General features: G+C 39.9%; 2 protein-coding genes across 3 annotated transcripts in view; one reads left to right on the forward strand and one right to left on the reverse strand.

Moving 5' to 3' along the window:
• SELENOF (selenoprotein F) overlaps nucleotides 1-14,099 on the reverse strand; it is a 28,615-nt gene extending 14,516 nt beyond the window's left edge. Inside the window, exons 1-2 of one of the 2 annotated variants that reach the window (XM_075710764.1) lie at nucleotides 14,030-14,099; nucleotides 10,937-11,104 (exon numbers count right to left, since the gene is read on the reverse strand). In XM_075710764.1, the coding sequence (XP_075566879.1) occupies nucleotides 10,937-11,104; nucleotides 14,030-14,095 (234 nt within the window). In that variant the 5' untranslated portion in view covers nucleotides 14,096-14,099. Of the gene's footprint in view, nucleotides 1-10,936; nucleotides 11,105-14,026 lie in introns of both variants that reach the window. The other variant, XM_075710763.1, reaches the window with a different exon arrangement.
• A 966-nt stretch (nucleotides 14,100-15,065) lies between these two features.
• The window catches only part of HS2ST1 (heparan sulfate 2-O-sulfotransferase 1), an 83,044-nt gene continuing 76,584 nt past the window's right edge, over nucleotides 15,066-21,525 (forward strand). The window contains exon 1 of the mRNA XM_075711161.1: nucleotides 15,066-15,189. Within this exon, the coding sequence (XP_075567276.1) occupies nucleotides 15,066-15,189 (124 nt within the window). The remainder of the gene's footprint in view (nucleotides 15,190-21,525) is intronic.

Here is a 21,525-nt window from a genome sequence, read left to right on the forward strand (position 1 = left end):
TTACCTTGTCTCTATTCACTAGTCTTTAAAAAACATTCAGCAACAATTATATCAGCAATGCTAGATTTAGATATTAGTTTGCACGCTCACTAATACACTGAACATTTACACCGATTCTCCAATACTGACAGTTATCTGCATTTTTCTATCAAGAAGTTAATATAAAGAAGCAGACAAAGGAACAAACAGCCTTTTTCTCTCTAGTTAACTGATTATTTTATGTATGTATATAAAGAACTAAGTACACCCAAATTTAGGACAACAGTAAAATGAGTATTTTTCAATTCTCATTACTGCAAGTAATTCTTACAGTTTATTTCTTCCTTTCAAACAAGGATTTCTATGGAACAAGATCAGTGTAGGCATCTAAAATATGTAAGACATCTTGTAATTACAAACTACTCCCAGTTTGTAACTCCTAGCCAGTATCTTATAGAAGTTTAACAAAGAAAACAGCTCAATCATTGATGTCTATATTTTGAGCTTATAACTCTGCTCTAATTGAAGCCCAACTGTGCTGGCAGAAAAAAGTTGAGATTCATGCTGGGACAAACAGCTGCTCTCTAGATGGCTAGACAAGAAAAAAAGAAAAGTCAATTGGATTCATTTATAACTCTAAACAAAGGTGTCTTTTGCATGAAACACAGGTTTATTTGCATCACTTAGCCCACAACAAAAGCATACTTGTTGATATCTACTGCTGCTACCATCCCATCACGTCCAAAGCAGACGTCCTCCAAACTTCCTTGTGAAGGCATTTACTGTGCTCAAGTATTACTAAGAATGACATGTATCACTCAGTGTGGAGGCATACAAACATGACGAGCCAGTTCATTACACAACGCTTAACTCATAAGTTAGTCCATTTTAAAATAATGCTTCACTTGTTTTAGTGCTCATGAAAGTGAGTTTAGTACTATAAGCAATGAAATAAAGACTCTCTAAACTATTACTAGTGTCCATTTTAACATCCAAAACAAGCGCTCTTATGATTTCCAGGCTGATTCATGTCTGCATCTATAAAAATAACTTAGCTTCTTTTAAAACATTCTAACAGTATGCTTTCTAAGGCTATTGTGACAAAATCTGAACTTCTCCCTCATCTTTTACAAAGCACCAACTTGAGTTAAATTCCATTCAAAAGCTTTTTGTAAGCACCTGAATGTCTTGTAATAGTTCACACTGATGTAATGAAGATGGCTCTTCACATCTGAGAGGAGGAAAACCACACTATCAGTCCTGCCTGCTTTAATGATGAAGGAAAGTGGTAATTATAACAGAATAAACCACCATTTACGTAAGAATAGTTAGATAAAAATATGTATTGTAAAAATAATTGTTCCAGCAGTTAAAACCAAGGAACCTTAACTTAGGTGAAAGAAGACATTTCACCTGTTACTAGGAAGGGAACTGAAGTAATTTCTGCAAGACAAAATTCCAGCAGTGCTTCATTTATAAATGGATACGGTATTGTTACCACAATTACTGATGGTGAGAACACCAGAAGAAAAATTACATTCCTGCTATGAAGCTGCTATATAACTGTTAGTGTTTACAGCCAAGCAGGAATTCAGATCAAACCGAACTGAAAAAAAATGGTACTTAACAGTGATTGCTCCTTAATCATAATAAAATGGTGTTAGGTCAAAGGTGACAAAAAAAAGTTTTGTAAAATACAATAAATTATCCCTAATTTTACTTCTATAGTACCTATACTTCACACACTGGTTTCTTCTAACTCCTGACTAAGCCTGACCCTGCACAGGTTACAAAGTGTCACTCAAACTGGATTTGTACAGCTGTTTGCAATCAGCTGAAAACATTATAGTACCACCATGTCTTAAAACATGCAATGAAACAGGCTGTTGAGATAAAGCCACACAACGGTAAACAGCTATCTTATATTATCTGGATTTTCTCCGATATCTGCATCTTTTCCTCTCCTAATACCAAACAGTTTAAAAAATAAAGTTAAGCTCTGAGAAAAAGCAGTAAAAGACAACTTATGACTACTACTAACACTCTGGAATTTTCACTTGCCTCAGGTACAAGACAATCTTCCACTAAATATTTACCAACAACTAATCTCTTTCGAATGCAAACAAATTTTGGTTTTATGAAATTCACTGTAATTTTGATTTCATATTACTATATAAGCAGATCTGCCAAAGAAACCCCCTCATCCCCTATCAACTCATACCATTGTTTTACTTCCAAGGAAAGTCAGGAAAAATACAGGTATTATTATTCTTATTGGCCAAAGTTGCTTGCTATGTGCAAACTGGTATTGTTTTAAAATAGGGTGCATGATCTCTTTTTTTGAGAGGCATGCAAATTAATTTTTAGTGTGTCCCTCCCACCCACCCAGGAAGCAAAACAACAAGTTAATAATTGATACTTGTTCTTCTGAGAAATGATGTCACGAAGAAAAGAGATTTTGGTGCAAGTTTCTTCTGCTCTTTCCTAAACTCTTAGAACTACCAATTCATTTGTTACTTTTACTAGAAAACTAGATTAGTTAAAGGAATATACACTGAGATATAAACTATAAGATATTTTCTCTTCTATGGGGGAGAGAATGCAGGGTATTTGTAGGGACAGTGAGAAGTTTTCAAAAATCACTCTAGTCTTCCCCTTCCCTGGAGACAGAAAATGAGCAAGAATCTGTGGGTTAACAGAGGGGAGTCAGAAAGCCTCACTGCCAGGAACATTATGAATTACTGTTCTGTAATGCAGAAAGCCAATAAAGTCATGCTACACACACACATCATTCCGAACTGATGTCATCAGTAAATTTAGCAACAAAGAAACTGCTCCCATTCACAACTCATTATCCTGTGAAGGGAGATGCCTAACTCTAAATAAGAGTTTGGAAACAAAGAGTCAAACAGCCAAAAACCAGTTATCGGAATTTGTGCTATTCCTGTGATTAGTGCTGTGTATTACAGGCATATTCCTCTGAACAAAGCTGAAGCAGAATCTAAGTTCTCCCTTAATTTGCAGGGAAGGAAATTCCAACTGAATATAAGGGTGCAAAAAAAGTCACAATAGGGTGTTTAAGCACTGAACTAATTTACTAAGAAAGGCTGTAGAATCTGTACAGGTTCTAGAATCTGTATCTCTGGAGATCTTCAGAACTTTGAGTTCTGCTTTGAGTAGGAGATTCAACTTCTTTTTATTCTGTATGTACATAACATAGTTGTGCATTACTATTACAATCTTCAGCATACAGATAATGTATGATCCACCTAAGCGTTTTATTTTTGGTGTTAAACAATCTCCTCCTTGCAGTATTATGTGAACATTTTCACTCTTTAAATCCAACAACCACCAAAAAGCTCCAAAACTTCCCCTCCTGGCAGACTACTTTTTGTTAACTTTGCTCCCTGAAACAGTTCGGTGCAAGGTCACGTGAGCAGGAGAGCTGGTGCAAGATCTGAAGCTGAGCAATCATCAACTTTAGACCTCTGGAGCTGTAGCATGGATTGGGTGGTGTGAACGCCCAATTTACTTGAGTGGGGATGGGGGGCAGAGTGGAATAAGGGAGAAGGGTGGCAGAAAAAGGGCTCCTACATACAGGCTCTCACTTGGACCTAGTGAACAGAATTATGTAAGCTAAAACATACAGACAGAAAGTTAACAGTAGGTTCCAATTTTGGAATGTACTGTTCAACTAACTTTGCCATCTAACCATCTACTTACCTCTCTAAGTAGAATCCCTGAACATCTCTTTTATTCTCCAGAATCTGTGCTTTTATTAAAAAAGAAAGCATCTTAGAAGAGTTGCAAGGAAAACATTGAGAATGAAACTCATCAACTATTTAGTTGACTTTGCATACGTAAGTGATTTGGAGACTTTGTACTTTTTGAAAGTGTTTCAACAAACATAGAAACAAATGCCAGTATTTTATCCAGATGAAGGAGGTCAGACTTAGTTAGCTAAACCTATCCATTTGCCAGCACAGATGCACATCAACAACTTTAACTCACAGTTAACAAATCCACATTTATAATTTCCCTAACCTTTTCTTTTTCACTGATAAGACTAGAAAGAGGTCTTCCATAAAGTAAGGCTTGCCCTACTACAGCCAGATAACGTATTTTATCTGAGTTTATCTGACAGAGATGAACCTCTGGTGAATGTGATCCAAACAAAAGATGGTACATTTCTGTCTTAGGCATTGACTAGCTAGCTGCACCTTCCTTATCTAGGACTACTGTTTGTCAACATTAATTTTCATTGCTGATAACATCATGTACAGAAGGAAGGGAAAGAGTGTACATGGTAAAGTTCTTGAAAAGGACATCCACTTCAGCACATTTTCAGTACAAGGAATGGCTGTGCATAATAGTCTGAATTGGCAGTACTCTGATAAGAGACTTTCTCAATTAGAGAGAACACAATCATCTCAATTCCTCAACTTCCCTATCAATATTCACCATAAAATTATTCCTCTGTGAACTGTATGGGACACTTTTTAGTTAAAAACAAACTTTGAAGGGAGATCATCTGACATATTAGCCTTAATTATTTACTTGAGTGTTAAATAAAATACGCTGTCATTGAACTATGCTATTTTTAAAAAGTCACACTTGGTAAAAACAATGAACATGAAACATTTTTACGTAGTATGTTAGAAATAAGGAATACAGCTATGTAAAGGCACAAAGCAGACAAAGGATTTTATGGAACACATCAAAAGACAGAAAAAGCTACAAGTCAACTAAAATTCTAATTCATTTATACAAGTATTGATATGACTTACACTTACATTACACTACTAAGATGTCAATGAATTCTAAGTAGTTCTCTATTTTTACCCACCGAGTTAAAAACCAAGATGAGACTGCTTCATTAGAACTATTCATATTAAGAGCCTCTGGTAGAACAAGCAGGCAGCCAATAGTAATTTTTGAGTGTAGCACTTTAATTAGTGAAATGAAAAGAAAAAAAACCCTGAAAAATGAAACTAAATTGGGTCACACAAGAGTAGCCTAAAGCATTAAAAGCATTTCAAGTTATTCTAGTTTCAGTAATTATTGTAAACTACTTTTAGTTTTAAAAAGTAAGTCTGAACAACAATGTCACCTTATTCCTCCTTGTAATTCATAACAGCACATTTAAAAGGTCTGTACATGTAAAAAGGTGGAGTTTTAAAACAGCTTTCAATTTGATTTTTTATTAAAAGTAGCACACAGTCATAATTACAGTGGACATATTTATTACTACTATTACACTAAAATATTTATTTAATTTCCAGGAGGGGTCTAACACTAACTCCACCCAAAAAAGTGGTTTTAAGTTATGGTCAAACTACATCATAAGGAGAATATAAGTATTATCCAATACGATTTAAATAACGCATTCTGAGAAACAGTTTCTGCATACATGCTCATCTCCTACCCTATAATGTTTAAAGGCCTGAGTGACAATTTTGTTGTGAGTGACAGATAAGGTAGACCACAGAAAACTGAATTTGTATAGGCATATTTTTTTACCTTTCAGTGAAATTGAGAGTCATATTTTCTTCAGATTAGACCAAGCTGAATGTTAGCAGCTACTTATTCCATGGGCTAAATAGGTATGATTTACTCTTCTTTTGTATGTCGTCCCTCACCTCCATGTTTTTCACCCACAAAAACCTCTCAAATTGTGTGATAGTATCAGAAACAGGTGGCTGATGTGTAAAAAGGGGTCAGAGCCCAGGTTTCACTTTCAACAAACTAAAAGTTCTGTGGTTTTGCAGTGTTGAAACAGGCCGAATCATTCATGTCTTAAAATGACTTCCCACAATTTCAAGTACCAAGGACTTGCAAGGAGAAGAATCTCAGCTTGATGCAGCGAAAACATGATATGATCTTCCTGCAGAAGTGTCAAAGTACAGCTCCAGTTACAATGGAATAACTAGGGAACAGGTCTGCAACATGCCTACCTGCCGCATGTTTTGTCAATCTAACTGCAATGAAGACATCCCTATCCGACTGGCCAGTGGAAATCCATAATAAAACTCTAGGAAAGGTTCCTCTGCTGTGCTTTGACTTTTCTCCCCATTTTCTAGAGTGTTTTAGTATGCATTCTTAGGATTTTCTCCCCAGTTGGTTCTAGGTTTTCAGCATTTTTCAAAATGCTGAGAAAACACAATACTTAAAGGTCACTAAATACCACTATTTTCTAAATCTCATCCATTCTGTTTGCCTGCAGCTAATGGGGTTATGTCCATAGACTTGCAGTAACTTTCAAACAACAGTCATAAATACTAAAAATCATTTTAGGTCCAGGTAGCATGTAGAATGGGGATCTGAATGTAAAGCAACCTTAAGACAGGCTTTAAGATTTTTTGGAAAAAGTAATAGCCAAAGTTTAAGCTGCCCACATTTATTTCAGGTTAATATTTCACAATACTTTCATGTCAAAATGAAAGGAAACTTATATTTACTGGTGCAGGAAGAACATCAAGTTGGAAACCTCCCCTCGAACAGCACAATAATCCATTTCAAGTTTCTGAAATATTTTAGTTATTTGTATTACCACCTCTAGTACAAGTTTGGTGAAAAATAATCCTAAATTTCTCATGATCTTAGCAACGCAGAGGCCAGATATTCCAATAAATTATCAAACCATGCTTTGACAGCTTATCATATTTTGACAACCCTGAATATGTGCACAAGAAAGTTGCTAAAAATCTCAAGATTTTAGATGGTTTTGCTTAAATTTGTACAGTGGAGCATTTATTACCCATCTCTATGTAACTTTAAAAGTATGCATATAGACTTCTCTATTGCTACGTTAGCCTTGTTTTACAGTGGAATCATAAACTATTCAGAAATAGCGTACGATAGACACGTGTGATGTTACCCATGACAACTTGCCATCTAAACCATCCATTTTCATGTCTCAAATTTCCTGGCCAACTTTTGCTTACACCTGATGTCACACTACCTAATTCACCAAACAGCATAACGTTACAACATGACAAATACTTGACAACAGAAATTTAAAATGCTGAAATTCAACACATCTTAGTGAGCAAAATATATCTCAAAGCTCCATTTAGAAATATTGATGACTTTTAAGCGTTGTAGCAATCCTGCACAGTGCAACTGTGAAATTTAACGTATTACAAATTTCATCACAGAGTTGATTCTTAAAATCAATTTGGATTTTGCCACGCATATATTGTCAAGATAAATCTAAGATTATAGTATACAATTAATGGAATATGCTTATAGCTATGTCTGAAATGATCACACAGCATAAGTGAAGCTGCAGATGGAGTGCGGCTATTTTCAGCTACTGCAAAATATGGACAATCTCTCCTGCTACTACAATTTCACGCACAGTTAGCTTCACCTCCATTTCATCCTTCTACGTTTTACACACCAGCAGTACTCTGCATCTGACAGACTGAGGCTTAAAACTTGCAGCTGTCTAAAGCAATACTGTTTAAGCTAGCTTCTAAATTAGTCTGAAAGTGAATACAAAATCTCTACAAGAGGAGAAAATAACCAAAATATTTTTTTCGTTTTACCCACAGTACAATTATGAAGTAATTAAAATGTTTCACTGGACAGGTGTCAGCAGAAGTTAAGAGCAAGACAAATACTGGGTAACACGAGAACCTCACAGCTATTTTCCGCAATGTCAATTCACAGAATACTGGACCAATAACAAGACCAGGATTAATAAACATCTTTCAAGGACATGAAACAGTTGAAATCTGTAAACATCTCATTTGAGGTTGCACTGATGCTATGCAGCACAAAGTATTTTTAGGACTGGGCATATTTCACAGATCATTTGTGAAAAGTAGCAACGATACACAACAGTTCTCAGATACACATGCTATCCCCTTACCTTTCATTTTAAATTCTCATTTAAAACTCAAGCGCAAGTCATGCAATAAACTAACTCTTGCTTTCTCTATTTCTAACACTTGCCACACACTTACAAGGAGAATTAACTTAAAATCCTGAAGTCTGTCCTGGAATTCTAATAGTTTCTAAGTCTGTTTGCAGCACAGACTACCAACACACTGTCACATGATAGAAACAAATATCTGCTAACCTAATAAACAAGCTAGGTCATGTACTGGAATCATGGTTCAGGGAAAAAAAAAAAGATTCATGTACTTGGAGGATGTTCAAGCATGTAGTCACAGCATTCACAAAACCCAGAACACCACTGCTCTGGAACTCAGCAACATGTAAGGTTGCTAATCAGCAAGTCCGACATCTTACATCTAGATGCAGGTTTTTAGAGTAAGATTAAAAAATTCTTCAAGCAAGAGGGTACAACTTTTAAGATTTTCAACATCCATTCACTCTCGACTATCAAATTTTCATTAGAAAGAAGATTTCTATGGTAACCTGAAAAAAACTAGGGAAAGGGGGAAAATACAGCAAAAGGCAGCATTTAGATTTTCTATTCTGCACATATATCATGAAAATACTACTTCAGCAAGAAGCTACTATAAATTAGATTGTTAATTTTTATGTAAGAGTGAAATCAAACTACAGACACCTATTACAACCAGCACTATGTTAAAACACAAGTCAATCCAAAATGTGATGATTCTGAATACAATCTGTTGAGATAATATTCGTGGTCATTTCTCCCGACACTAATTTTCCACTGGCTAGTCTTCAAGGGAAATTACTCAGCACAAAGTTAAAAAAAAAAAATTAACAAAACCAATCAGCAAATCCAAAATATACATTTCCAAGCACTGGTAACAGCATAAAAAAATTTCCACCTTCTGAAACAGCATTCAAAAGAATATTGGAAAGGATGCTATAATTTAGCATTCAACCATATAAACACAATGTTAAAACAATCCAATATTTCCATTCATGCACACAGTACAGAAAGCCTGCATTCAAACTTGGATATGGAAATGCATGGAAATAGTATCATAATCACTCCTATAACTCAAGCTGATACTTAACATGCTAGCTCCAAATCTGAAGTATCACTTGGATTAAATTTTTTCAAAAATGCCACAGCAGAAAGAAAAGGTAATAATAATCAAGACGTACACTGAATTGTGCTATAACAGCAAATTGTTCATATATACTACAAAGCACAAGCAGAAAATGAAACTAGGTAAACCAATACAAATAGATTAAAAAACCAACAACTTATAATACATGATCTCTTCTTTCCTGTGAATATACAACAAATTCTGGTTCACTGTGAAGGGATTTGTCAAACAACTGTGAGACCCTGTCCAGCCCTATGCTATTTGTTCTACTACATTCAGCATGACTAAAATAGAAAAAGTTTTGCGACTAAAAATATTTACAATGTAAAGCCCTGACCACAAAATGGCATTTGATTAGTCTTACACAAAAAGTGTGATTATCCATACAGTGAAATCTAGGTCTGATTGGGGATAATCAGAAAAACATCTATTGATTTAAATTCTGTTCTTCAATCCAACTTTTATTAATGCAATGTTTACAACACAAACCAAGTTACATCCTTGAGTAAATTACTGATAAATTGATAAAAGAGTTTTTTTTTTTTTTTTTCCCCTCAGAAGTCACATTGACAGAAATGCAAGATAAATCCTATAGTTTATTTTACCAACAAATGAGGACAGGAAGACTTGCTGCTGCCACCACAACTGTTACTGATTGTGGTACACAACCACAGCACAGCTGGAGACCCTCTCCTATTTTGCCATTCCCTTTTAGTACATTTCATTAGATTTTATTCTGAAACTTTTCAGCTTTTGTGTGTGCACATGTAAATGTATAGATATGTACATGCATATATATGTAAGAACTGAAGCATTTTCCAGAGACAAACTTTTCCTTTTTAAGATTCATGTATCTAGCAAAGAAAAAGTCTTCAATATCAAGTCCCATTAGGACTGTACTGAAATGTTACTGCAAGCATTCTTTTGACAATATATGAAACAGCACAATTTCCAGTCTTACCTCTTACCGTAAGTGTCTCAATATTACGGAACTACTAATCATTAATTCTCTCCAAATCTCAAACACTTGCTTCTTGATATTTAATATATTGTACCTGATCAGTGATTTTGTTAAAAATTATAGGCAGACTTTTTTTTTTTTTTAATATTATGCTGAATTTAATTGACAGGAGAAACCTGTCAATTTCCTCACTAATTTTGTGTTGTCAGTTGTTTAGCTATCTCCTAGCCATTAAAAATAATTTCAGCATCTCTTCTTCTTGAAATCACTACTTTCTGGTAATTGATTGGTCTTCTACGTATTCTAGAGTACTCTTAAATCACAACATATTTGAAAGCATGTATTCTTTTCAAGAGCTCTGTAAAAACTCTTCCTTGCCGACATACCTTAAGCAAGGTAGATATCTATTTACTACAGATAAAGGAAAGGTTTTGCCTTAGGCTAACTGATTGAAGCACAGCACAGGCTCTGAGCAAGACCATTCCCAATATTTCCAGCTGTTAGAACCTAGCTGTTCTCACTGCTGCAGAATGGAGTTGAGCAACCCTGCTTCTGTCAGGTTTGTGCCACTTCAGGAGCTGACCTGACGGCTGCACCAGCCTTTTGTTCCTAGGGACTGAACTGAACTATCCTGACATTACATTATGGGTCAGTGACCAAGCAAGAACACCAGTCTCCTTAGCCTCTTTTTGCACCCTCTTCAAATCCCATACATCTTTCAATTTAAAGCTGGACATAGCTCCCATTAGTCACTTCGCACTAGAGAAGGGCTGTCACAGAACCAAAGGTTCCTCTGCTCAAAACAGGGACGTTATTTTAGAGCAGCATGGCACGCCTGTCAATCTAGATGCTATGTATATTGGACTATCAAGAAACGTTGCATTTTCCTCTTGAGATTATAATCCAGATTCTCATATGTTTTTAAAATAAAAAGTTTCATAAACGTAACATAATGTATTAAATTATTCCACATAGGATTTGGTCCAAAACCCACCTTTCTAGTTTCCAACTGAGCTTCTTCTTGGCAGCACTGCCTGCAGAACGGATCCAACTGATTCAGATTGAACTGTCCAAGAAGGTTGCAAGAACTGCACAGCAAGTTACTGGAGAAGCCCAGCTCCCTGCAAGCTTCTGATGACAACTGTGCTCCGTATACACTTATCTGAAAATCAATAAAGTGTTATACTTTAGTATTAAATTAGTTGTTTAAAAAAAGGAAGATTTTAAATGCTTTAATGATTAGGAAGAACAAATAAGTCTCTTGTGACCATTTTGCAATAACGCCTAATGGTCTGCCCGTAAGTGCAAAACACCACCTTATTTTGAACAATGGTCTCAAACTAAGAGTGAATTCTAGACACTCATAATACGTATATTTCAAGATATCAGACCTGCCAAAACTCATTTATATGTACTTCCAACAACTCTACTGCTTTCCTATTGCTAGCTCCAAATTAAGAAAAACACAAACATAATGAATCAGCTGAAATGCACATGGCTACAGCTCTCTAAAGCCTGCTCTTTCAAAAGAATTTCAGTAAATTTCATACCACTGAAACCGCACTTGGAAAATAAGTATAACACCTAAGCTTGGGAAAAGCACAACCAGGGAGTGATGAAACGGACCAAACTGCTCAACAAGGCATACAAGTAGCATTTTAATTTCACGTTTGCCTTAATGTTACAGGAAAATCGCATACTAAAAGTGGAAGTGTAGATAAAAACCTGCAATTCTGATTTACTAGTAATACATTAAAATAGGCAACTCAATTACACGCCTTCTATGTAAAATACCAGTTCTGTTTTTAACGAGCAGCAAAAACAATTTTACCAACTATCCCAGCACTTAAATGATATTTGGGTTTTAGTTTTCACATTCCCACTTCCCTACCCAGGGATTTCTCACACCCTAGCTTAAAACCTTTCCTTCCAGCTGCATGGTGGGGGGCAGGGGGAAGGGAGAAGACATTAAGCAAGCAGAGAAAGGAGACAGTTTTCCCAGATGCTTCTTAGTCTGGGTGAAAGACCTTGGGCAAAACCCACATCTAAAGCACCAACAAAACAATCAGCAAGAATCTCTGTGTTCAGAGATGATACCAGCAAACTGGACTGGATGATAACAGACCAAGAGTCAGAATTATTATGCTGGGCCAAACAGAAAAATACAGAAGAAAAAACAAGTTTGTCCTTCAGCAAATCAGACTGCTCTTCACATTCACCCATCATTTAATATATACAGCATACCCAAGTAAGGCACAGACAAAACCCACTTCCTCCCCTGAAGCGGCCAACCTATAGCCAAAGACATGTCACTGATGTGACAGATAGGAAATGTTATGGATTAGGAATTGGTAGAAAATATATTAGGTGCCTCATTATTCTGTTTCTCTGTATCTGCTAAAAAAGTTAAAGCATGAACAGAAAAGTATAATATACAGACAATTATTTTGAACTTACTAGTCTGTCATGCAGAAAGCTATTTTTCTCCTTCCTACAGCACTCTGCTAAAGGAATTTCTATATACGACAGCAGGCAAGCAAAAATGGGACCCTATTCTACTGGAAAAATCTATTATTTATTTATTATTATTTCTGAGGGATTCTGGCAATAAAAGAATATAACAAGACCACAGCAGTATGGAAAATCCAAGGAGGATGCCAAACAGTGCCAAAGCTGCATTTTAATTATTGTTCACTTATTCATGATGATGACAGTAGTTAAGACAGTTTTCTTGCACCTTGCTGCTTGCCATCCACCCCTTTTATGCTTTACTGTCATCATTGCCTCACTTTTGAATCCATTCACCTGGGAGCAAAAATGGTATTACTGGCATTGCCATTTTGCTTCCACCAGCAACACTCCTCACACCTGTCCCCAGCCCAGCTCTAGAGCATCTGTGTATATAATGCCAATACTCTCCTGTTTTTTGGGAGAGGACACACCAACCAAAAACAAACAGCGTACGAAAGCAAGTCAAGGCTCCATTACAAGAGAAATCGTCAGTGAAGAAGTTCTGGTTACATAGGAAGGTCAAAAGAGTTTGAGAATAAGACCACAGAGAGGGGGAGGAGGGAGGAAAAAAAGAAAAAAAGAAGAGGAAGAAACTGGCTCTCCCTAGGATTTTTCCTCAGTTTTTAGTACCATAACTATTGTACTATCCTGAAATAATAATACTAATTATAATAAACGTCTCTGTTTAGGATTAGGAAAGAACCCTCACATTTCTGAAGCTAGTTTCCCATCAGAACAAGATAATTCCAGCTACTTAGCCAGTGATGCGCCTCATTTCAGCAGCACGCTCTCCTTTACAGCTTTGACTACAAATACACGTTACGTGACTGCTTTGCTTTCACATTAGATAATTTAATATATTAAAACAAATGCAGCATCGCTACAAATTACTTTAGGGAGTACTTAACAGTTATTAGAGTGAAACATTGGTACGGGTCTTTTGTATAAACTCATGTCTCTGGAGCTCAGGTGGGTCAGAACTTCATCAGGGGCACTAAAATAGAGAAAGCTGACCTGTCTGGAAAACCTCGAGGGACAGCCTTTCACAGAAATCAAAAGCCACCTAGCTTCGCTTTCCAAGCCCATTCTCAACTGTGTTACCCGGGTCACGAGGTTTATAACACCACACAAATCCCATTAAGAAAATGGGCGAGGAAGCCTGTAAATTTCTTTCAACAGTCACTGCAACACCCACACCGATCGCCGCGTTTTCCGAGCTAACAGGGCAAACGGGGCCGCGGCGAGGGAGAAGGCGGAGGGGCGCTTGGGCTTCCAAACGCGGCCCTCGCAGCCTGGAGGAGTAGAGGCAGCGGCAGCAGGAGGGAAGAGGGCAGGAGCAGAGAACAGCCTCCGACAAACAGAGCAAACGAGGCGGCCACAGAGGCAGGAGGGGGACGAGGCACGGGACGACGCCTCGGGGATGGGACGGGCAGGGCAGGGCCCGCTGCCTCCGCCTCCCGCTATGGGACACGTCTCCCTCCCGCCCCAGCCCCCCGTACACCCTCTCTCTTTCTCTCAGGAAATCGCAGCCGCACTCAGCCCCAAGCGCGAATAAACCGGGAGGGCCTCTCACCGCCTGCAGCCCCATTAACAACCACAACCAGCAACGCCCCGGCGCCGCTAGCTCGGCGGCCGCCGCCATCTCGGTGTCGGAAGGCTCCTGCCAGCGTCGCCGGGAGGCCGCTCAAGGACCTCACCCACCGCGGATGCCCCACACGCTGCCTGATGCGGGAGAGGGCAGACTCGCTCCCAACCCCCGGCACCACAAGCAGAAACAGCTAACTCGGGACCTCTGCGGGAAGTCTAGAGCAAAGCTACTTTGGTCTGTTCAGAGCAGCGCTGCACAGCGCGGCTAGAGGAGCTGCCGCTCCCCAGGCACTGCAGCCACCACCCCCAGTAAGAGCCTGCCTCGTTCCGGAGAGGTGCTGCCAACCGGCAAAACGGCATCCAGGCCCCTAGACCCGGCGATTGACAACCGCTCTGAGCAATACGATTGTGTCTTTCCCAAGTGCCGCGGTGCCTGTGCCCAATGAGAGTGGGCAGATGGGCGGGACTTCAAGAAGGGTCACCCAATCACCAAGGGTCGCATGTAGGCGGGACATCGCCTCGATCCGGCAGCTGAGAGCTGAGGAGGGGAGGAGGGGGAGGTGTCAACACCCGGTGGGCGGGGCGTCGCCGGAGCGGGGCCAATCCAGTTTGCGGGAGAGGCGGGGTGGCGGTAGCACCGCCCAATGGCGGAGGGCGCGGGGGCGGGTCCCGCCGCCGGGAATCAGCGGCGGCGGCGGTGGCGGCGGGCGCGCGGCTGGGCGTTCGGTTGCTGAGCAGCGCACGCAGGCGGGGGAGGGGCGCGCCGGTGAGCCGCCGCGCGGCGGTTGGTGACGGGCGGCGGGGGCCGGTCTGTCTGTCTGTCTGTCTGTCTGCCTGCGGGGCGATGTGAGAGCGGCGGCGGCGGGCCCTGTCGCGCGCCCCCGGCCGCGCTCCCTTCGCCTCCCCTCGCTCGCGCCGTCCCTGCGGCGGCGGCGGCGGCGGCGGCGGCGGCTCCCGCCGGGCCTCGGCGGCCGGGCCCCGCGTTATGTCGTGATCCCGGGCGGGCGGCGCTGCTGCTGCTGCTCATGGGGCTGCTCAGGATTATGCTGCCGCCCAAGTTGCAGCTGCTGGCGGTGCTGGTCTTCGGGGTGGCCGTGCTCTTCCTGGAGAACCAGATCCAGAAGCTGGAGGAGTCCCGCGGCAAGCTGGGTGAGCGGCGGCGGGGCGCGGCCGGGGGGGCCTGGGGCGGAGCGGAGCGGGCCGGCGGCCGGGGCAGGGCGAGGGGAGGCCGGGGAGGCGGCAGCGCGGCGGCCGGAGCGGCGGCGGGAGCGCGGAGGTTGGGCAGCCCGGCCCGCCCCGCTCGCCGTGCCGCCCGGCCGGGGGCGGGGGCCGCGCCCCGCTGGCTGCCGCTCCCCTACGGCTCCTCGTGTTTACACGCCCGAAACGATCGGCACGGCCTGGGGACGCTGCAGGGGGGGCTGCCGGCAGCGGAAGGCAGCAGCCTTGGCCTTTGAGTTCATCTGTGTGTGTGTTTTGCGAGGTCATGAGACCCGGGAGAGGTCGGTGTTGGAAAGATAAATGTTTCTGTAGCGTGTCTAAATGGGTTTTCCTCAAAGAGCAGCGGTGCTGCAGGCTGTGAGGGGCAGCGGCTGGCCTGCCTGTGCCTCTGGCAGGCACCTGGCAAGGCAGAGGAGCAGCAGTCCTGGTGCAGAAAGTGAGTCCAGTTCTGCTGCCTGCTGCTGCAACGAGTTATCCTCTTCCTCACGTTTAATTTCTACTTTAAACGTTTTACTGATGCTTGGCATTGTAAAGGAAAGCGCAGTGTTTAAAAAAAAAAAAAAAAAAAAGCTAAAGACATTGTTCTTAATGACAAATGGGTAATTTGGTTTACTCTCATTGATCGTAAGATGTTATTTTTTGCAGTTTACTGAGTGTAGTCAGTGATCTCCTAGAGTGTCACTGAGCTGTAGTTAAACAGAGTAATGATGAACTTGGAAACTCTTGTGTAAGATTTCTTTTGCTTTTCCTGCCTTAAAAAGACCTTTTTAGAGTAATGTCTGCCTGGTAGGTAACATCTCACTACTTTGTCTCTTGTAAGGCTGCAGAACTTGTATAGCTTTTACATTACTTAATTAAGGGTCTCAGGAATGTGAAAAAATACCATTCTGAACCTAGTTTGTTCTGCCTAGGAGCTGTAAAAACAGAGCACTGAGACTTCTGGTGTATACACGTGCAGGGCTGGTTTACAGACATTGTTGATTTGTTTCATCAGATGAATTGACTGTAGTAAGATATTCAGACTATGAACCCTTCGAGTCTGTAGGAAGAAAAGCGCACTTGTCATGTTCCTACTGGCATTAAAACTAGAAGTGGACTTTGAGTGATGTGGGAAGTTTAACAGCGAGCTTCTAACAAAGCCAGAGTCGGCATAACTTAATGTGGAGCTGTATGAATGCCACTGTGATTTTACTTCTCAGCATTTCTTTTCCATTTCGCTGTCTCTGAACTGGTTATTAGAGATTAGGACCCTGGAAATGGCAGTGGTTGACTGCTTGAGTTATGGGATGCTCTTAACTCTGCATATTTTTCAACTTGAAGTTCATACCAATTATAATAGTGGCATCATTTTTGCAGGGTCTCAGTAACTGTAAATAAAATTTGAAGAAGAAAATGAAATAAATTGGAAGATAATTCAAGCAGGTGTTAACGTAGTGCTCAAGGTTCAGTGGAATTTTGTATCCACCTGCTTTAAACTGGTTGGTATCCGTGGGTTCAGTGCCTCTGTTGCTGACAGTGTATGTTACTTTAGGGAAATCTACCCCCTGGCATGAAAAGATTAACATAATGCATGTGAGAATAAAGAATTTTGCTGGTAAAACTTCCTCTTCCTCCTTAATCATGCCCATTGCATATATATTAAGTTACATATTTAGAGGATTAAAATACAGAGCTCATACTGCTTTGGGACAAGAATCTAATTACTATGTTCTGCTCATTTTATTTCTTAAGGAGAAGGGAATACTATTATAAAGTTTATTAAAAGTCTGATGGAAAGATTTGCTTTCTGAGCAACTTACTAGTGATTCTCTAAAACCTGTGTAAGGGGGGGGGAAGGGCTTTCTGCAACAGCTTTGAACTCTGGTTCTGGTTTTTTAATGTGAGACTATGTTTTATTTAAAAAGCTACTAGCTCTCTGAATGTCTCCCTTTTTACGTGTTTGGTGTGTATTTTATGGCTAGCAAATGTGAAGGTTTCATTACAGAAAATTTTTTACCATCACGGCTGGTGATATTTCTACTGAGCTGCAATATGGAGAATGGTTTTCTCTGAATCAGAGTACTTAGCTGGCCTAATGCACTTGAATTCCGATCTTTCTCCCTGCCCCCCAAAAGAATGAGGTGTGTGTGAGTGAAGAGGCAGCGATACTACAATTTGATGATAACTGATGATAGCGACAAAGTAGTTCTTTTGGTCTTTCAGTTGTGTTTCAGCGGGCGCTTTACATTAGAAGTCACACTGCGTATTGTTTGCATAGTGGGTTTTGAACAGTGCTATGCATTTGTGTTGATATATATCGTATGATAAACTATCTTGGAAAGTAGTTGTAAGAATTAGATGCTAACTAGGAAAACCGAATGACTTCAGATTTGATAGCAAATAAAATAATTCTGCGGTCTTATCAGCAGTTCTAATAATATTCAGCCATACTTTTGGGTAGAAGGGGTTTTATCCGATTTCCTCACGTATGAGCAACTCGTGATTTTGTACTGAACAATTGGGTGTGGGGGGGTTAATTTCAGTTCAACATCTTAAAATATGTTGCCTGTAACATGAAATTGGAGCATGTTTCTGGGCAAAAAAAGAACTGGAACCTCTTCCCTCCTGTAAGACTTTATACAGGTAAAACTCAGTCACCCCAGCAAACTTTTTAAAGTTGAGAAATACAGGAGATAGAAGCAAATGACCATCATAAATGCTGATGCTGCTTTTTTCCCTCTGTGATGAGATTATCATGATCCTAATATCATTTAAAAAGGTATTTGTAAACCTGTGTGTTTCTTCATCTTATGAAAGATAACTCCCTAATTAAAAAAATAAAGAAAAACAAAATATTCATTGTAACATCTCTGCAGCTGTTGGACTTCTTAAGCTCTTTACAAATAGTTCGTAGTGGTGAGATCACCAGCAGAGCCCAGTCAGAACCCAGTTTCAAGTACTTTTTTGGTGAGATTTGTACGTACAGCTATTAATCTTTCATATTATTTTCAAGTTTACATGTAGGGGCAGCTAAACTGGCATTCTCTCAAGGCTAAGCTGTCCCTAGTTGCCAGTGAGAACTTTAATGTTTTTATTTAAGCCTGGTGTGGTACTTGCCCATTAGCTCTAGGAATGTGCAGCCCTAATAGAGAATATTGCATGTGAAAGGCAAATGTTGAGGTTTGCACTATTGTTCCTGGAACAGAAATAATGTCTGACAACCCCCTTTGGTTTTTGCAAGCCTGGTGGGTGCAGCTCTGCCTCTGGTTTAAACTGACCGAGCCTTAAACACGTGCCATGCCATCAGTGGTTGTGGTGAGTTGGGTCAAAAAACTTACCCAGCTGGAAGTAACACATCCACCTCTTCTCTTCCCTCCCCAAAATTTTGTAACGCATTGGTGGGGAGAAGGAAGAGAAGAGGGAAGTTTGGATGCATTCTAGTTCTTCTGTGAAATTAATTTTATTCTACAATAGCAAGTACTAGAAGCACCTCAAGGTTGGGCAGAGGGGTGGGGGGAGACAGTGCCTCGTTCAAGGAAGAGTCTGTAGGATTGAGCAGAGGTGAGGATAGTAGATGGGGAAGGATTACTCTTTGGTGGGGTGGAAGTGAAGTAATACTGCTACTTTCTAGCTGTTTAGTGATAGTTACATACCGGATTTTGAAAATAGTCCATGTCTGAGTAACATAATAGTACCTTAGCAGGGAGAGCAAGGATCGAACAACTTTATTACCGTTTCAGATTTTTGCTTCAGATCGTGTTGAAACACTGGTTAGCTGTACTGTGGGAGTATTTCTTCTGCTAAGTGATAAACAAACTTAGGGCTCATATCTGTTAATTCAGCACCTTGAATTCAGCATACAGAATTCTGTGTTTTGAAAGAAATTCTTAATATTTCACTTTTTAATTTTTTTTTCGTTTGTTTGTTTGAAGATATATGAATTTGAAAGGCTGAGGCTCTTTTCCTAAGCCCAGGGAAGAAAATTTAATTGATGATTAACTGATTGCCAGATTTTTTTTTTTTTTTTTTTAAGGTAGTTTCCTAGCGCCTGTGGCCCTTGCTGGGGTAGTATCCTTCTAAGCACTGTGCAAGTACCTAACAAACCACTGTTCCTTTGAAGTTAAATGATTTAACTTCCCAGTGGTTAAACCTGATGCTTTCTAGAAATACAAGAGTGTCTACTTTTTGGGGATGTTGAAAAATAGGCGTCTTATGTTTCCTTCATTTAGGGGAAAAAAAAAAATGTCCCGTCAGTAGGCCTGCCAGTTGCATGTGTTTGGAAAATCCCTCAGAAAACTTCTTAAATAGTCTCTCATAATATAGCATGCATGGTTCCTTAGTATATTATTCATACTTGAACTTCATTTATAAAGAGTAGTTTGTGATTGTTGGCAGTTCTGGCTGCACAGAGCTATGCAAATAATTTACTAGCATTTCTTTTAAATATAGCTCTGTTGCCCAGTAGTTATTATTTTCCACTGAGTAGCCTGAGGCATTCTTTCAGAAGCTGTTTTCTTGTGCACTGGGTTTCCTGAAATAAGAGTTTTAATGCTGCTTCCTCAGTATATCTCCAGCCAGTGAAACATTCTTCCACTTTGCCTTGCTGGTTCTATCGTACCTTTTCATTTAGTTCCCCCTTACCGTTCCCCTTGACCATGCCCCCGGTCATTCCAGATGCTTTCAGAATAAATTTTAAACTACTCCCGTGCTATGCTTGTACTTCCCTTTGAAAAGTGTGATATAGAGCAATTATATGAATTTTATTTTATTTATTTATTATGTTATTGTTTGTGATTTTATATTTATTTATAACTTTTTTGGGAGTAAGTGTTGCAGCTGCTGCTGCTGCATTTTCTGGGAAATTGGTGATGTCTGAATTTTGACTAATACACAATTGTGCACGTTCCCAAGCACGTACCAAGACAGGTCAGACTTGCTAATGGGCTCTCAGGCTTGATCTCACCCCTTTTTGCTGGCACTCCAACATCTGTTTCTAACAGTGGAAATAAGAGGCACAACTTTTTAAAATTGCTTTCCTCTTCTGGAAGGCTGCACATGAGAAACTTCAGTATTGTTGTACCTAGTTTGCAGGCTTCATGCTTTTAGTGAAATAGGTTTGAGAATTAGTGATGTGGTGACAGCTATGCCTTCGCTTCTAATAGCAGATGCTGTTCTGAAGAGTTATCTGGCAAGGGGATATTTTTGTTAGAGGTATTTTGAGAGCAGTTCGGAGAGGTGGAATGGACTGCAGGGGATGAAGTAATCGCCAGGTAAGGCACTGCATCTTTCTAGATTCTCCATTGGAAAAGGTCAGGTTTGGGCCCGTACATATCTATGTATGTTACTTTTTAACGCACAAATTTAAGTTGAAGAGCACAAAGACTTACAGTACCATCCTCCAGGGAAATCCTGGAAAATAGCCACGATTACAGTCAGCCGTTTAGGGTAGAAAAGGCTTGTTGGACAGCCAAAGAAATGCAAGTGCCATGTTCCTCCTCTTTGTGACTTAATGCATTATTACAGATTTGGTAATGGTAGCTATGAGGTAGGGAGTCAGTTCAAGGCTGAGAACCTCAAGAGAAAGTATTTAGAGGAGTTCCAGGTCCAGTTCTTCCATATAATTGTTTTTCTACATAGGAAGGGAGATTGGGTTATTTCAATAATGAAATACCTGTCAGGTTTCAATAATGTGCTTGGCACTGTACAAGGAAAAGTGGTAGCACTACTGGAATCAGAAAAAGCTACATTTAATGCCTTTATTTACTCTCTGATAAAGCAACTAAAACAATGACATCATGGCATAATGCTGTGCCAATGCTCCCTTTCTTTTTCTTGTCTATTTTCTACTTCTGAGCATGGCAAAAGTAAGTAAAATTTTCATGTCTGCAGTGTGCCTTTGAAATTGAATGATTGGAAGTTACTATGTCTTTTTTTTTTAATTCTCACTGGAGGTCATTATCAAATTAATACTGCTGAGGTTTAAACTGCTTTTAAACTGAGGTTTAACACACAGCAAAACCCTAACAAAACCAGAGACCCCCAAATATTCCACTAAATTAAAATTGACTGGTTGTGCATTTTCTATATGTATGTGTGTATGTATGTATGTAAACACATATAAAATGTATATATATTTAAGACAAAAAAAAAAAAAAAAAAGCCTCAAACAGCCCTTGCTAAACTACTTAAAGTTTGGAGTTAGTATAACAGGTGAAATAAAAATCAGGTGAAATGAAATAAATGGTAGGGATTTTTTTTTTTCCTTATTTCAGAAAATTGACATATTTG

Source organism: Pelecanus crispus, chromosome 5 (genome assembly GCF_030463565.1).
Source record: "Pelecanus crispus isolate bPelCri1 chromosome 5, bPelCri1.pri, whole genome shotgun sequence".
In the NCBI taxonomy this organism is placed as follows: domain Eukaryota; kingdom Metazoa; phylum Chordata; class Aves; order Pelecaniformes; family Pelecanidae; genus Pelecanus; species Pelecanus crispus.